The sequence below is a fragment of the Drosophila nasuta genome, chromosome 3 (genome assembly GCF_023558535.2).
Source record: "Drosophila nasuta strain 15112-1781.00 chromosome 3, ASM2355853v1, whole genome shotgun sequence".
Taxonomy (NCBI): Eukaryota; Metazoa; Arthropoda; class Insecta; order Diptera; family Drosophilidae; genus Drosophila; species Drosophila nasuta.
Window position 1 is genome coordinate 34,665,541 of NC_083457.1, and position 16,583 is coordinate 34,682,123.

Consider the following 16,583-nt stretch of genomic DNA (forward strand, 5'->3'; position numbering starts at 1 on the left):
ATTATTATTATTATTATTATTATTATTATTATTATTATTATTATTATTATTATTATTATTATTATTATATTATTATTATTATTATTATTATTATTATTATTATTATTATTATTATTATTATTATTATTATTAATTATTATCGAACCCGGAGTAATTGATAATGGCATAATTCCTCAAATAAGCCTCATCCAATACGCCCCCTTTACGTTGCCTATAAAATGAACGCGATCTTTACTTGCGGTTTCAGTTTCCGCGCGATCAACGCCGAATAACCAACCCTAACTCGTGAAGTGTCATTTCTAATTTATCCTAAGTGCGGTGGTGAAAATGAAAACTTGTTAATAATGTGTAAAAGGAACTGTTTTATTTGGATTTTTCTGTCTTGTATCGTGATCCTGATCGAGTTGCCACCGACAGAGGCAAGTTCTAATCGTGATCAACCGTGGCTTCGGGCCGTTGACGATGGCACACTGCTTATTGAGGCAGCCCAGGATCGAAACATCACTTTGCGTCTGATGGGAGATGCTGCCTCATTGCTGCTCAACGAAGTGGATATTGTTGCCTTGTTGCAGCGACGCCGACGTGCAGCCACCGCACAATCAACAGCAGCACAGCGAGAGCCCTTGTCCTTGGATGCACTCAAGGAGGAGTTTCGTGGTGTTCAACGCGACCTCAATCGACTCGCGCGTTGGCTGAGTAACATGCACAATGGCACTCGACGTAGTGGACTCAGTCAGCGCGTGCTCCGACGGACTCTGCAACGTGTCCAGGTCGTGGGAAACACCTTAACAACGCTGGAATCCAATCTGCGCCTCAACGAGTGTGCCTCTAATCCTTGCAAGAATGGAGGCACCTGTCATGACGCCTATAAGTCCTTCCAGTGCATTTGTCCCAAGAACTGGCAAGTAAGTACGCGGTTCTTCCAAGTGGGCGGAGACCTTTACTATTGTGGGGCGTACACTTGTGCTTATCTCAGTTATACAAACAAGCTGATTAGTTCGTCCGATTTTTAAATTTGAATTAAATAAAGTGTCAATTTATGAATATTAAATATTTGAAACTAGCATAACAATTTTTAAGTAAGAGGTAAGAGGATCAGATCGCAATAAATATCATAAGTAAAAATATAATTAATATTTCTAATATGATGTAGTTCGCACTAATAAATAAATCATTTTTATCAAGTTTGAATATTAGTACGCTATTTAAATTTATTAAACATACATACTAATAAATTTAATACTGACCTTCCCAATTAATTATTTATGCTTGAGGCTCTTTGAGATTCGAATTTTTATTTTTATAACATGAATCATTCGAAATTTAATCTTTCAACAGCAATGAGCAGAGTTCTTCTCCTCCTCGTTCCTACATATATTTCCGATTATTGTTCACAATTTCCTTTTAGGGCGCCACTTGCGAGGATGATGTGAATGAGTGCTTCGACTTGGCCAGCACAGATTTGGACGTCTGCATGAACGATGCCCAGTGCATCAATACTCCTGGCAGCTATCGGTAGGTACACGCTCCAATCAGTGCTTCCATTTTAGTCTTTATTATTCCACAGCTGTGTGTGCCGCACTGGCTACTCGGGAGTTCATTGTCGACTACATCACAACGCCTGTCTGAGCAATCAGTCAGCGGAGCTGTGCGGCAGTCATGGCACCTGCCTGTCCGCCAGCAATGCAGCTGGCTATGTGTGCATCTGTGATCAGGGCTGGACGTGGGCAGATGCGAATGTGACTCAGGCAAGCGCCAGTCCCTGCACACGGGATGTGGACGAGTGTGCACCCGATATAAATCCCTGCCACGATGAGTGCATCAATTTGCCGGGCAGCTTTCGTTGTGCTGCCTGTCCGCCAGGCTACACTGGGGATGGTAAGTACTGTCGGGATATCGATGAGTGTCGAGATGGCAACAATGGCGGCTGCAGTCAGCGTCCGACGGTCAGCTGCATCAACACCGAGGGTTCATTTCGCTGTGGCCGCTGTCCCATTGGCTGGACGGGTGATGGGAGAAGCTGCTCGCCGACCAAGTCCAATTCCTGCGACGGCGAACAGATTTGCAACGATCACGCCAAATGCGAATACATCTCGGAGACGGTGGTTTGCAGCTGTCGAATCGGTTACTATGGTCATGGCTATGGCGCCGATGGCTGCACCGAAGATTCTGATCGCAAGCCCTGCGACAATCATCCCTGCCAGAATAATGGCACCTGTGTACTGAGTGGCCGTGGCACCAGCTGCATTTGCCAGCCGGGCTACAAGGGTGCCCTATGCACGGAGTCGGATGCTTGCCATCCGAATCCTTGCCACAATGGCGGCACCTGCCGCCTACTGCCACGAAATGAGTTCATGTGTGTTTGCCAAGCCGGCTACTCAGGCAGTAGCTGCTCTCATCTACGCAGCTTCTGCGGCATCTCGTTGCGCAATGAGACTGGCAGCGTACGCTTTCCACCCAGCGAGGGCAGCACTCAGTTGGCATATGAACCGAATGAGCGGTGTCCCTTCATCATTGCCACTCGACGTGGAATGATCTTGAATGTGACCTTTACCTTCTTTGATCTGGAGAACAGCACCGATTGTACTGCCGACTTTCTGCAGTTGCACGATGGCACATCTTTGACCGCCCGACTTATTGGACGCTTCTGTGGCCAGCAGTTGCCGCTCGGCAATGGCACTGTGATAACCACACAGCCGCAATTGTTCCTCTGGTTTCTCTCGAACAATGCCACGCAGGGACATGGGTTTAATCTAACATGGAGCTCAATGCCCATGACATGTGGCGCGGAACTCGACCTGGAAATGGGTCAGACGGGTGTGCTGCGCTCTCCCGGTTATCCGGGCAAGGCGCAACGCGGCATCGACTGTCGCTGGAAATTGTCGGCGCCCTTTGGCACACGTTTCCTGCTGCACTTTTATGAGATTACACTAGGTCCTTCTGAGAGTCGAACGCCGCAGTCGAGCAAATGCAGTGAAGGAGATTATCTAAACATATATGAAACGAATCGACAGCTATATCGGGCCTGTCAATCGGCTGAGCCAGCGCCTCTTTACAGCTCAGTGAATCTCTTAAGCTTGCATTTCCACACAGATTTGGTGCGCATGGACAGCTCGTTCCAAGTGCATTACGAGGTGATTGCTGGGCATCCCAATTGCGGTGGCATCTTTACTGAAGCGAGTGGTCTAATAATTGGCCACATGAATGCTCCTATTTGTTTGTTTCTTGTCCAACAGCCTAAGGACACCAGAATCCAGCTCATTTTCGAGGAACTCGATTTCATGGGCTCTCCCGGTTGCCAGCTGCAGAGCGTTGAGATCTTTGACGGATCCAGCGTTGATCAGCCTCTGATAGGACGTTTCTGCAACATGACACAAGCAAATCAGCAGCTTTTATTATCTAGCAGAAATCTGATTCTACTGCGTTATCAGTATCAGCTGGCAGGCTTGGAGTTGCCAAGGAATTTTAAAGTACGATACAGTCGAGGTATGTATATAACTTCAAAATTAATTATGGAAAGCTAACCACTTAAAGAATTTCCCATGCCCGCTGTACTATCTACCATATGTTATATAGTTTATATGTATATGGAAAGGCTATAAACCATCTCGTTTTTTTAGAGTGCGGCGACAATATAATATCAAATTCAGGAGACTTTTCGACTCCCAACTATCCGAATGGATACTTGGAGGACCTGGACTGCGTATACAATATAAATATTCCTGCACAATATAAGATTCGACTAACTATAATCGATCTATCGATTAGTGGGGAAGAAAGAATCTCTACTGCTCAGCAGGATGACGACGCATCTGTAAATGTTGGAGTTCAACCAAACTATTTGGATGTGAGTGAAGTTGGAATATAGGAAAATATTTCCTAATAAAGTGGGTATTACTATTTTTCATTTTCTTTTGTAGGTTTATTTTTCTCGCAATGCAAGCGATAAACAGCGTTTCTCAAGGAATCTGACCAATCATGTTCTGGTCTCCAAAAATAACCGGATGAAACTGTACTTTCGCGGAGCTAGCAATCCTCAGCATGCTCGAGGTCTACGATTCCAATTCGAATCATTCTTGGCGGAATGTGGAGGCGTCTTTACTTCTCCGCAGGCTTCATACAGACGTTTTGTTCACAATTCTGATTGCGAATGGACTATTGAAGTTCCAGGCAGAAAACTTCTGCATGTTGATATGTATAACCCTATAAGAAAAGGAAAACTACAGATTTTTGATAACAGCACTGTGGGGCAGGGAAAACTACTTAGAAATTACGACGGCGGAGACAGGCGATTTGAAATGAATGAAGAGATCGACTCGAATCTTCTGACTATAAAAGTATATGGTAAAGAAACATTTTCGCGAGTGATAATCGATTATCAGCCAGCAAATACTAGTAAGTTAACCTACGTGTTTTCTAATCTAACTTTACTAATCTTATAACTATGATTTTCCAGTGTGTGGTGGCACTTATTCAGCACGTTACGGTACCATTAAGAGTCCCAATTGGCCAGATAATTATGGTTCATCTGAGAATTGCACTTGGATCATTAGGGTGCCGTTCGGAGAACGCCTTGAGCTTATTGTTCACAATTTTACAACGGAAAGTACTTCGGATCGCTGCACTGATGACTATGTGGAGATCAGGTGCTTTAACTGACATTACTTGTAAAGATTTATAGCTTCCTACCAACAACACAATTGTTAAAATCGTCAAATTCTTAACTACTTTTTTTTTTAAGAAAAATAATTTTATCAAGATATAATATGTTTCCCTTTTTTTGCAGCTTTCCTCTACCAATCATTCTCTAACAATCTTTATTATTTTTCTTTCTTTGATCGACACACCAGAAATGGCGACCACTCGGAAGCACCGTTGATAGGACGCTACTGTGGTTTTGATATTCCACCGCGACTGCCTTCCTATGCAAATGCGCTCTATATACACTTTCACTCTGATGCACTAATGGAGGAAAGTGGCTTCCATTTCAACTGGCAGATCACAACCGTTGGATGCGGTGGCAAGCTGACGTCATCGTCAGGTTCTATACACTCGCCACACAGCATGTCGGGCAATCGAGGTGCTCTGGCCTGCGATTGGCAGATCAGTGTGTCTGCTGGATCAACGGTGGATCTGCAGCTGCAGAGCCGTGACGATCTGTGCAATGGTCTCTTGTCCTTATACGATGGACCCACTGTTGGTAGTCCCAAACTGCCACTGAACTGCAGCATTGTAGGAGAGAAATTGGCATTGCGATCCAGAGGAAATCAAGTGTTGGTGCGCTATAATGTGAATGACGAATCACCTGAAGGCATGCATTTTCTACTGGACTACACGACCAATTGCATTGTGCGATTGGAGCAGCTGAGTGGCGCCATTGAGACACCAAATTTCCCCGATAAATATGACACCAATACCAAATGCGAGTGGGACATACGAGCTGGGGAGGCCAAGAGTCATGTGCAGTTGGCTATCTCCCACATGAGCTTCGAAGCCGTTGATCCCGATTGTGCTTTTGACTACGTGCTGCTTCGCGACTATCGGAACACTCAGCTCGTGAGCGAGCGACGTTTATGCACCGCCACTCAAGATGTCGTCACTAGTGTGGGTAATCGACTGGTGTTGCAATTCAATAGTGATGCATTGATCGGATCACAGGGTTTCCATGCCGAATTCAAGCGTGTGGGCTGCGGCGAAGAGTTGCGCGCTGCCAGTGGCAAGATTGAGACACCGAATGCTCCATTCAGTGTCGATGAGGATTGCAAGTGGCACATCCTTGTGCCCGAAGGCTATCAAATCGAACTCTCCATTGAGGAGTTGCACATTGAGACACCCCAACACGATTGCAGTCAGGATACGCTGACCGTTTGGTCTGGCAGCAATGGATCCGATGTCATGCTGCGCAGCTGCCAAGTGGAGTTCACTGCTCAAAAATTCACCTCCCCAGCAAATGAGCTGCATATCCGATTCCGTAGCAGCACGCAACGTACTCGCAAATACATGAAAGCCACGTACACTCAAGTACCAGCCAGGTGTGGAGGCACCATTAGTGCGAGCAGCGGGCTTATTGCTTCTCCCAGCTATTACCAGCAAGGCTTGGATGTTTATGATAAGGATATCGAGTGCGTATGGGTCGTAGAGGTGAGTCTGTAGAATAACAATTCTTAGCGAAGTTAACAGAATTATTGTAATATATATTATATATGCACACCTGTTCACACGGCCACAACTGAATCTTAAAATATGTGGCTGTTAAAGAACTTAATGGTGGTTGTTCAAAGAGCTTAAAGTAGCAACAGTTTCTTTGGGTTTTCTGGTTCTAAATTAAATTTAAAGTAAATGGATTGCGATGGCATTAAGACCATTAAGTCAAAAATATATTAAGTGAAGTGGCCGTGAATCGGTAACCATTAATGCCTATACTTTTTCAACAGGTCGAACATCCCTATACTATTCAATTCAGCTTCGATGTTTTCAATTTTACGACGAATTCCGAGTTGTCTAGTCTGACAATTTATGGCTCTAAGCATTTAAAGAAAGGAGATTTAATTAAGCCGGCAAATTTCAGTATTCAATACAGTGGCAACGAACCTTCAGAGCCCCTAACAATGGAGGGCACTGTTCATGTGACATTTAAAGCCAAAAAAGGTGCATGGGGTAAGTTTGCGATGCGGTTTCAACGAGGATGCGGCGGTAAGAGAATTGACCACGAGGGTTATCTAAACTCTCGACTCGATACAAATTGCATTTGGGAAATTCAGTCAGAAAATGGAACTAGAATTTCACTTAACATTAATCAACTGGAGTGTCCATGCACATCACAAGGCGGCAATTGCACGACAGGATTATGGATATACAACGATGAGGATGATGTGCTTTATTATAATCTATGCAAAGAGCATCCGAGTAGTTTGGTTATCCCCACTAACGTGGCACGCATTGAAGCAGTGGGCATTGTGCTAGCAGCTCAATTTAGCACCCTCGATAATTCCTGTGGAGGTACAATTAAGTCCGCTCGCGGCACACTTAATTCTCCCAACTATCCGGACAGCTATCCCTCAAATGTGGAATGCGAATGGCAAACGAATCTCCGTCCTGGCAATGCCATTGAACTAAGATTCGAGGCAATGGACATTTTCAAGTCCGAACACTGCAATTTCGATTTCCTGGAAGTACGTGCTGGTAAGACGGGCTCCTTACTGGGTCTATACTGTGACAATGTGCTGCCTGTGGAGCCCCTGTCTGTTAGCTCGGACGTCTGGGTGAAATTCCGAAGTCAGTCTGGCAGCACTGGCAAAGGATTCAAGTTACGCTGGAATTATGGTACGTTTACATAACAATTTTATTTGTTTTCTCATTAAATTATTATTTAATTCAGCTCACGTCAATGAATTTTCAAATATCACAAGTGGTAAGATCGAATCGCCACCAACGCTTGCGGTACGTGGCGATGAGCAGCCTTACATTTGGCGCATCTTTGCGGAACATGACTCGATTATCGTGATTGACTTTAAGGAATACAACACTGGACTGCAGGTAAGCTGTGCGTGTTGCGAGAATTGATCTTGGTGGCACTACAGCATTCTACTTCATATATATTACAATTTGCTTATTTTTATGTGTTATTATTTAGTTAATCTGCTTTTATAATTTATAATTTTCTAATTCATTACTACTTGCAAATATCATTGTATCGATTGTAGTGGAAATAACCTTCGGCATAACTGCACCTAATAGAAAAGATTATTTAATTAGTTGACTACTGACAACAAGAGTAGCTTAAGAGAGCAATGCGCTTCTTTAGTCCGGTAGTTTTAATTAAATTTGTGATGTTCGCTTTATTTAAAAGAAATTAATTTGTGACTATATATTTTGATGCTTTTAGCTGTTTGATGGTTTTGATGACACCGGATTGCGCATCCCAATACAGAACTCGCCCTGGCAGTTCACCTCGAGTAGCAATATCATCTATCTGAAAACTGTAAATGCAGATTTCGACGCCTTTCTGTTGAATTGGCACATTCAGAGAACTGATCAGCTGACCGGAAATGTAACGCTAACCGAAGGCTGTGGCATGAGCCACTTGGTGGGACGCGAGGCCACGATTCATGTGAAGTCACCAGGGTATCCACATGGTTATCGACCGAGGTTGAACTGCGAGTGGGTGTTCAAGGCACAGGACGATGATCGCCATGTCGTTGCAAAACTTTATGATGCCAGTCTGGAGGTATCGGACAAGTGTGCGCTGGACTATCTGAGCATTCAGACCTCAAGCAATATGGTGGATTGGCAGGAGCAGTTGCATGTCTGCAATATGAGCGCAACTCGCTGGCCTTCGCTCTTAAAACGTGTCGAAGGCACACCGTATCTAAAAATCAAGTTCGTCTCGGACGTATCTATGAATGGTACCGGCTTTAGAGCTGGTGTCGAAACCAATTGTGGTGGCAATATGACTGGTAAGGTGGGCACCATCACGATTCCTAAGAAGGAAAGGTGGTGGGATCAAAATATGCAAGATAGTAGCGTCTGTGAGTATCACATCAATGTACGACCCGGCAGTGTCGTCGACATAAGCATTGAGTATCATTCAGAGGCTGTCAACAACACTTGCACGCACTATGGACTCATCTATGATGGTGTCGACACCGGAGCACCGATGTTGCCGCACGGCAAGTTCTGCAACCAATTGAATTTTAATACGAAGTCTTATCGGACGAGTGGACCACATGCTACCATCAAATATTTGATGTTCGAAAAATGGAATAACCGCATGGGAACTAGGCACGTGCAGAACAACTGGACACTAACATATCGAGAGTACAATGATTGTCAATCTGAAATTCGACTAACCCATCTCTCGCCCAGCTACGTGCTTAGCACTCCCAAGTATCCGGATTATCCTCCAGCATACTCGGACTGCACGTGGTTGATAGTGGCACCGTTGGGCGAAACCGTTTCAGCCACTTTCGTAAATACCTTCGACTTAAGTGTACAGAATTGCGACAAGGAGTTTGCCGAGCTCTACGATGGTTCAACAATGCTCTCACGTCGTCTACTCCGAACATGCCACAAACCAGCGACAACAAGAAGCTCTGGAAATATGCTGCTGGTACATTACCAGTCGGAGCTCAATGAACCCCATGCGGGTTTCTCGCTAAATGTTTCGGTAAGTCAGTGCGGTGGCGAGCACACTTCTCCAAGTGGGGTGATCAGTTCCGTAAATTATCCATTACTGGGTGGCTATCCCAAGCCGGCTGAATGCGAGTATACCGTCAAAACCCGGTCGGATACACATATCGTTGTCAACATCACCGATTTGAATGTGCCCTATGATGTGGCAGCAAATGCAAATGATTTGGATCGCCTTGAGTTCTTGGATATGGTAGATGAACGACGTGTCTTGTTAATACTTTATGGGAATCTCACGGAACTGCCCTATTCTATTCCTTTTTCAACAAATGAACTTGCTGTGCGATTCGTGACAAAGAATCCCAAGTTAAATACCTACCGAGGATTTAGAATACAGTATAACAAAGTTGATGGCGCCTGCGATCAGGCTGTCAATGCGGTTTCTGGTGAGCTGAAACTATCACGGAATTTGATTCCTAAAAAGTTTCAACGATTCTGCAAGTGGCGTATTACGGTGCCAAAGGGTCAACGCGTTCGCTTCGAGTTTCTTAACCTTGACGAGCTGCGTTCCGATTTGCCAAAACCCAACACACGAATATCACGAATGTAAGTTTGATTCAACTGACCAATGTAAATATCTAAAACAAACTTTATTTGCGTTTGACATGCACGAGTGCGGGCACCAAGTTTGTACGGAGGGACAGCGGCCATAGCAATATACATCGTCTCGGGAGAGAGTTGCTCCCTTTTTATACCCGCTACCCATAGGGCAGAAGGGTATTATAACTTTGTGCCGGCAGGAAATGTATGTAACATGTAGAAGGAGGCATCTCCGACCCTATAAAGAATATATATTCTTAATCGGCATCAACAGCCGAGACGATCTAGCCATGTCCGTCTGTCCGTCTGTCCGTATGAACACCTAGATCTCAGAGACTATAAGAGATAGAACTATAATTTTTTTTTGTTATGTTTGCACGCGGATCAAGTTTGTTTCAAATTTTTGCCACGCCCACTTCCGTCACCGCAAATCAACAAAAAGCGTAATTTTGAAGCTAGAGCGAAATTTTGGTATAGATTACATAACTATAGTAGTTGTAATTCCAGAAAATTTGGTTGCGATCAGATTGTCGAAATTATTAAAGAAATACTTTTGTATGGGCAAAAATGTCTACTTACTAGGGGTCTTAGTTGCCTATGCTATATTTTGAATGTGGAACTATATCTATATACCAAATTTACCATTTGGTATGTATATACCAATTGGTATATTGTTAGTATTTTTATACCCGCTACCCATAGGGTAGAAGGGTATTATAACTTTGTGCCGACAGGAAATGTATGTAACAGGTAGAAGGAGGCATCTCCGACCCTATGAAGTATATATATTCTTGATCAGCGTCAACAGCCGAGACGATATAGCCATGTCCGTCTGTCCGTCCGTCCGTATCAATACCTAGATCTCAGAGACCATAAGAGATAGACCTATAATTTTTTTCCGACAGCATTTGTTATGTTTGCACGCAGATCAAGTTTGTTTCAAATTTTTGGCACGCCCACTTCCGCCCCCGCAAATAAAAAAAAATCGAATAACAAGCCTAATTTAAAAGCTAGAGTTGCGAATTTTGGTATATACAATAATTACTGTAGTAGTTATGATTCCTGAATTGTGGAAGCTATTAAAGAAATACTTTTGTATGGGCAAAAACGCCTACTTACTAGGTGTCTTAGTTGCTTTGGCCGACAACCTGGCACATTGTTCCGTCTAAGGTATATTTTGAATGGTGTACTATATCGATATACCAAACATACCATTTGGTATATGGGCAAATCCCAGAAACAGTCCACCAGCGACCAATTTTTAAATTTCACATTTTCTAATTTTTCTTTATATGGAACATTAAAGTAGATATGGCATCTTAAGAATTTAAAGCAAAAAAGAAATTTCGATCATTATAAATGCACAAATTTGTATCAAACCCAATTTTATTTATAATTTTCATAATTTTACTTGAATTCGTGCTCTGCGCGCACCTTCAAATCCCTATTTTATTCTACACAATTTTTTGCCTCTGCTTGAGCTCACACACAAATCTAAAGTAAATCACGTTGAAATAATTGTGAAGCACATTTATGAATATAATAAATAATGTTTAGTTCAAATTAAAAGATTTTTGTCTTATGTTAATGTCAGCGGAAAAAGTGTAGCGTGCGACACGTAGCGTGCGACACAATGGGTTTATGGCTTTGCTAAAAATCTATAAACATTATTAAGACCAAACGATCGGATTTTGTCTTCTAATATTCTTAACTTTCTTTAGGATATTAACTTTCATAGGGTTTATTTTGCAGAATTCGTTAAAAATTGCGTTTGAAATGAAAATTTTGAAACTAACTTCCACTTGGTGTAGCGTGCGACACGTCACAATTTTATTAATTATTTTCAAAACAGTGACTCCAGTGAAATTGAATCTTATACCCTCCGAAAGTACTCTCAATTCACTCTAAACACATAACAAAAGTTTACGGTAAATCTTTAAAAAAACCCCCCAAAAAATTGATTTTCATTAGCTAAAATCGTGCGAATGTAGCGTGCGACACGTGGGATTTGCCCATATTTTTAGTATTTTTTTAGTATTTTCGGTATATTTTGAAAATGATACCGCAATATTTTGCCTTTATTAAAAATGGGTAGCGGGTATCTCACAGTCGAGCACACTCGACTGTAACTTTCTTACTTGTTTTGTAGTATTTTTGGTATATCTTGAGAATAATACCGCAATATTTTCCTTTTATTCAAAATGGGTAGCGGGTATCTCACAGTCGAGCACACTCGACTGTAGCTTTCTTACTTATTTTGTATACAAAATTATGTAAAAGGTAGATGACATGTTAAACGATTTAGCTATGTCCGCCTGTCTGTCTGTACACTCGTATAAACTTTTAGATCCTAGCGACTATAGACCCTATAGTGATATACGTATATACTAGTATTCATACAACTCAGCCAAACGATAAATGCAGAGCTTTTGATAGGATTTCATAATATATTATTTTCTTTACCCACAATTATTTCTCATTCTACAGACCGGGATTGGACGTTAATGCCTACAATGACATGTCATTCTTGTCCAAAATAGTCAGCTTTAATTTTGATGCTTACAATGGCAGCGGAGTTATTGAATCCACCGATAACCTTATGTACGTCAGGGTTTTGCTCAGGCCTTCTATGCCACAGAAGCCGGTCCTTGCGCGCTTCACTTCGTTGGAAGCTTCCTCTTGTCCGCCGGACATTGGCAAACAAGCTGTTGGCACGCTGTCCAACGCGGAGATGATGCAATTGCCCCGCTATTACTGCCACATGCACTTCTTAGCGGAGCCGCAGGTAACAATCAGCTTCAATGTCACGTACTCCAGAACGAAGCCTGGTGGCTTGGTCAGGTTCTACGATGACGTTCTAAAAGCGTTGAAAGTATTGCCTCCTGGCAATGCAATTTTCTCGATGGCAACGACAACGGGGCGCATTGAGATCATTCAAAATGAGCCGGTAACTGGGTTTAATTTCCGGGCCACTTATAGACGTTATCAATGTGGCGGAGACATTAGATTGATGGAGGGCACCACAATGCAGCTCCCACTGTTGAGGGAACACTTTGGCATCCTCGAATGTGTTTGGACGATGAATAATGCTGACCTTTATCGCTTGCAAGTAAATGCCAGTAGTTTTAGCTTCGCTGATCGCTGTGAGAATGAATATGTGAGCATTTCGGCCAGATTAGGAGGTGATGAACTGACTAGATTCTGTCGCGACACGGTCTTGGCCAGCAAAAGCATGGTTCCATTGAGAATCGGCTACGTGGTGCGTTATCATGCTACTCAGTATCAAGCGGGAAGCAGTGAGTTCCAGCTGATTGCCACCAATCTAAAAGATTGGAGTTTGGGAGTCGGAAATTTAATGTTGGTTGGAGACAGGCCAATACCTCTGGTGACCGTTGGCCCATCAGACTACAAAAACAACATTGAGCTTTTTTGGGAGTATAAGGCGCCATCGGATTTGACGCTGCGTTTGGAGTTCCGTGATCGGTTCTTCATTGAGATGGCGCCCAACTGCAGTAATGATCGCCTCGAGGTGCTCGACTATAGAGCGGATCTCTGGCAAACGATAGCCACACTCTGTGGACGAGAGTTGCCTGCGCCTCTGAATACTCAGTCGAATCGTCTACGTCTAATCTTTCGCACCAATGGCAACATCACAGCTGATGGCTTCACCTTCAACGTCTCAACGACCTGTGATATGAAGCTCCAGGCGAGCAGTGAGCTGCAAACGGTAAACGGTGGCCATTTTCATCGAAGCATCTACAAAAAGTCAGTAAGCTGCAATTATGAGTTCGTCACGGACACCAAGCACCAACTGGTGGTCATCGTCAAACCCAAGAGTGATCGAGCTTGGCTGCGGGGGTCCTGTCGTTATTCCTACTTCGATGCATATCGAATTGTGGAGGGGAAGGAGCAGACCATTAACCAGACCATGTGTCCCAGTTTTGAGGTGAACGGATATGAACGCCTGCGTCTTGTTTTTAAGACAATCTCGTCCCTCACTCATCCCTTCGAGTTGCAGTATCAGCTGGTTGGCTGTGGTGGAAATTACACTGCTCCATTCACACTACGTCCGCTTCTGTCCGACTTGGGCACCACCTACAAGTCTCGCCAGGAATGTGAGTGGCATGTGCTGGCGCCGCCACAGCATGCAATCTTTCTTCGCTTCAAGTACTTTGAGCTTGAGAACCGTTGTCAGTATGACGATCTGAGCATCTATCGTGGCAGCAGTCACAGCAAGGAGCAGCTGATCAGTAAATTGTGTGGTAACTTGACCAGTCCATCCGTCATGGTCGACAGCAATGAGGCATTGATTGTGGCCACTTTACCCCGCTATATGGATGAAAGTGGACGAGGCTTTGTGGCCAGCGTGCACTTTACGCCCAATTGCAACGAACGTCTCGCGCTTAGCGAGGGCAACACTCGGTTGGATCTGGTACGATCCTATCAGCTGAATGCCAGCACTGCTGGCGATGAATTGCATTGTTATTTCCGCGTTAGTGTGCCGCTCGGTAATCGTGTTTCCGTATGGCTGAAGCAGCTCCATCTGAATGAGCTAGCTTGTCCTAAATGCAGCTCACTTGAGATCTTGGATGGCTTCGATGGCAACAGTGCCAGTCTGGGTAGCTATTTCGCCCATTTAGGTAATGGCTCCAAACTCTACAGTTCCTACAACGAAGTGCTAATCAAGCTAAGCGCCATTGCGCCTTCAAAGAACATCAGCTTTGAACTGCTCCTAGAAATGGAAGCGACTGTATGTGGCCAGCTGGACTATACTTTAGACAAAGAGGTGAGTAGATTTGAACTGCTTCATTGGGGCTTTAATAATAAACTCTCTTTTGCAGTCCATCAATCTGCGCTTGAGTTCCAAAAATGTCTCCAGCACCTTCCAGGGCAATGTTGACTGTAATTGGCATATCACCACTGTTTCTGACATTCAGATCGATGCGCATGACGTGCAATTGGCGGATATTTCTCCACTGACCCGAAAATGCGTCGACTATGTGTTTATCAAGGCCGATTACGTAAGACCTATTGGCTAAGAAAGCCTGTGCTTTGTTACTAAATCCTGTTTCCCTCAACAAGTTTAACAGATATTATTGCGGAAAATTCAGCAATACCACTTGGGATCTCCCTTACATCAGAAGTTTCAATGTAATCTTCCACAGGTCTGGAAGCGACACAAGCTATGAATTAAATTTGACAATAAGACCAAAAAAAAGTAAGTAAAAATAAGATTACTATGATCAACAAATTATGATTTAGGGTCTAAGTAAATTTTGAGCCTTTCAAAGGTTTTGGTTTTGGATTCAGAATTTATTTCATATATTAAATGCAGCCTAGCAATATAATTCATGTTTTTTAACTTTTTCAATTTTCAGATTGTAATCGTACATTAACCGCTCTGGATGGTATTTTAGATTATAATTCAATAGAACGATCTGAAAGCCTGAATTGCAGCAATGAAATTCGAGTACCAATAGGATTCGTCGTAGCTCTGGAATTAGATTTTGTGCAGTTCACAGATTTTGGTAATTTTCTAGTAAGTGAAACCTAATTATCTTTATTTATTTGCATATTCATAGTATATGCCTTAATATAGATTACAGATGTGGTCGCAAATCGCACTCTTTTAAATGCTACAAATAATTTTGATTCGATGCCTATGTCCATTTTAAGTACTTCAAATTGGATACGCATTGACACATCCACTGTCCGATTTTTAAGAATGTATTATCATTCCAATGTAAATACTCTGCCGACTGGTTGTGGAGGGCACCTAACTAGTCTGGAAGGCCAGTTTGCAAATCCTCCTTATGACAGTCGCGACTATTCAGAGTGCACCTGGCGCATTTCGATTCCAGCGGGCGTTACACTCCAATTTAATTTCAGATGTAAGCTATGGATATATTTTTTATTTTTATTACAAAGTCTAATAATACATTATTTAATTTTCCATAGCTTTCGATATGGGTCCAAACACCAATTGTGATCTAGATAATATCAAGTTTTATGAAAAACTTGATGATGACACCGAAACTCTTCGACATTTGTTCTGTGGCCCAACAGTTATTGATAGTTTCAAGATGCAGAGCGATAGCATCAGAATTGTCGCCAAGAAATCGCCCAATTTCGCTGGGACAGGTTTTCGCTTGTACTTTAATCAATTAGTCGAATAATTGAATATTGACTTATTGTTAATCACATATATTATATAAGATGCTTAGTATATTAATAAATAAAAGGAACAAACAAAATTTAAATATTATGTATTTTTACCCACAGTCCATTTGGTTGCCAAGCAGTACAGAAATGCAAGCAGACTTGTTGCTGTGGAACTGCTTGCTTAAGCTGTGTCTGTCAGCACGGTTGCCACTTTTGGTACAAATGTACCAAAACTGGTACATTTTTTATGCGTTGGTACATTGGATCACTTTTTTTCATTTTGGTACATTTTCAATATGCCTGGTCTAGAATTTAAATTTTTCATAACATTTTATGTTCACACATATTATTTTAACAAATGGCTCTGTTCCACCAGATACAAATTTTGTATCAGTTAGAAATTGAACCACGACTAACACTGGAAAATATCGCATACAGTCAATTTGCGATGTATTGTGTCAATTGAGAAAATATGTATGCGCCAATGTAAGGTCCATCACTACGTAAACAGTTATATATTGTGAATCACAATTTGTGAAATACAAAAAATTTTTCGTGAACAAATTTGTGGTACATTTTTGCTAAAATTGGTAAATTTTTTCAAATTTTTGGTACAAAAAATTTTTTTGGAATGGCAACCGTGTCTGTCAGAGCAAGCTGGCCAATCTACAGCAGTCTTATACATCTTATTT

At 42.6% G+C, this 16,583-nt stretch overlaps 1 protein-coding gene across 1 annotated transcript; it reads left to right on the forward strand.

Moving 5' to 3' along the window:
• Positions 1-265: 265 nt before the first annotated feature.
• LOC132790228 (cubilin homolog) lies at positions 266-15,983 on the forward strand. Its single transcript, XM_060798690.1, has 16 exons — positions 266-905; positions 1,409-1,515; positions 1,568-3,486; positions 3,621-3,847; positions 3,921-4,395; positions 4,457-4,646; positions 4,851-6,141; positions 6,435-7,323; positions 7,379-7,536; positions 7,886-9,735; positions 12,217-14,515; positions 14,571-14,750; positions 14,812-14,947; positions 15,108-15,268; positions 15,329-15,620; positions 15,688-15,983. Exons 1-16 carry the CDS (start codon positions 345-347, stop codon positions 15,903-15,905), a joined length of 10,953 nt encoding a protein of 3,650 aa, XP_060654673.1. The 5' UTR covers positions 266-344; the 3' UTR covers positions 15,906-15,983.
• The last annotated feature ends 600 nt before the right edge of the window (positions 15,984-16,583 follow it).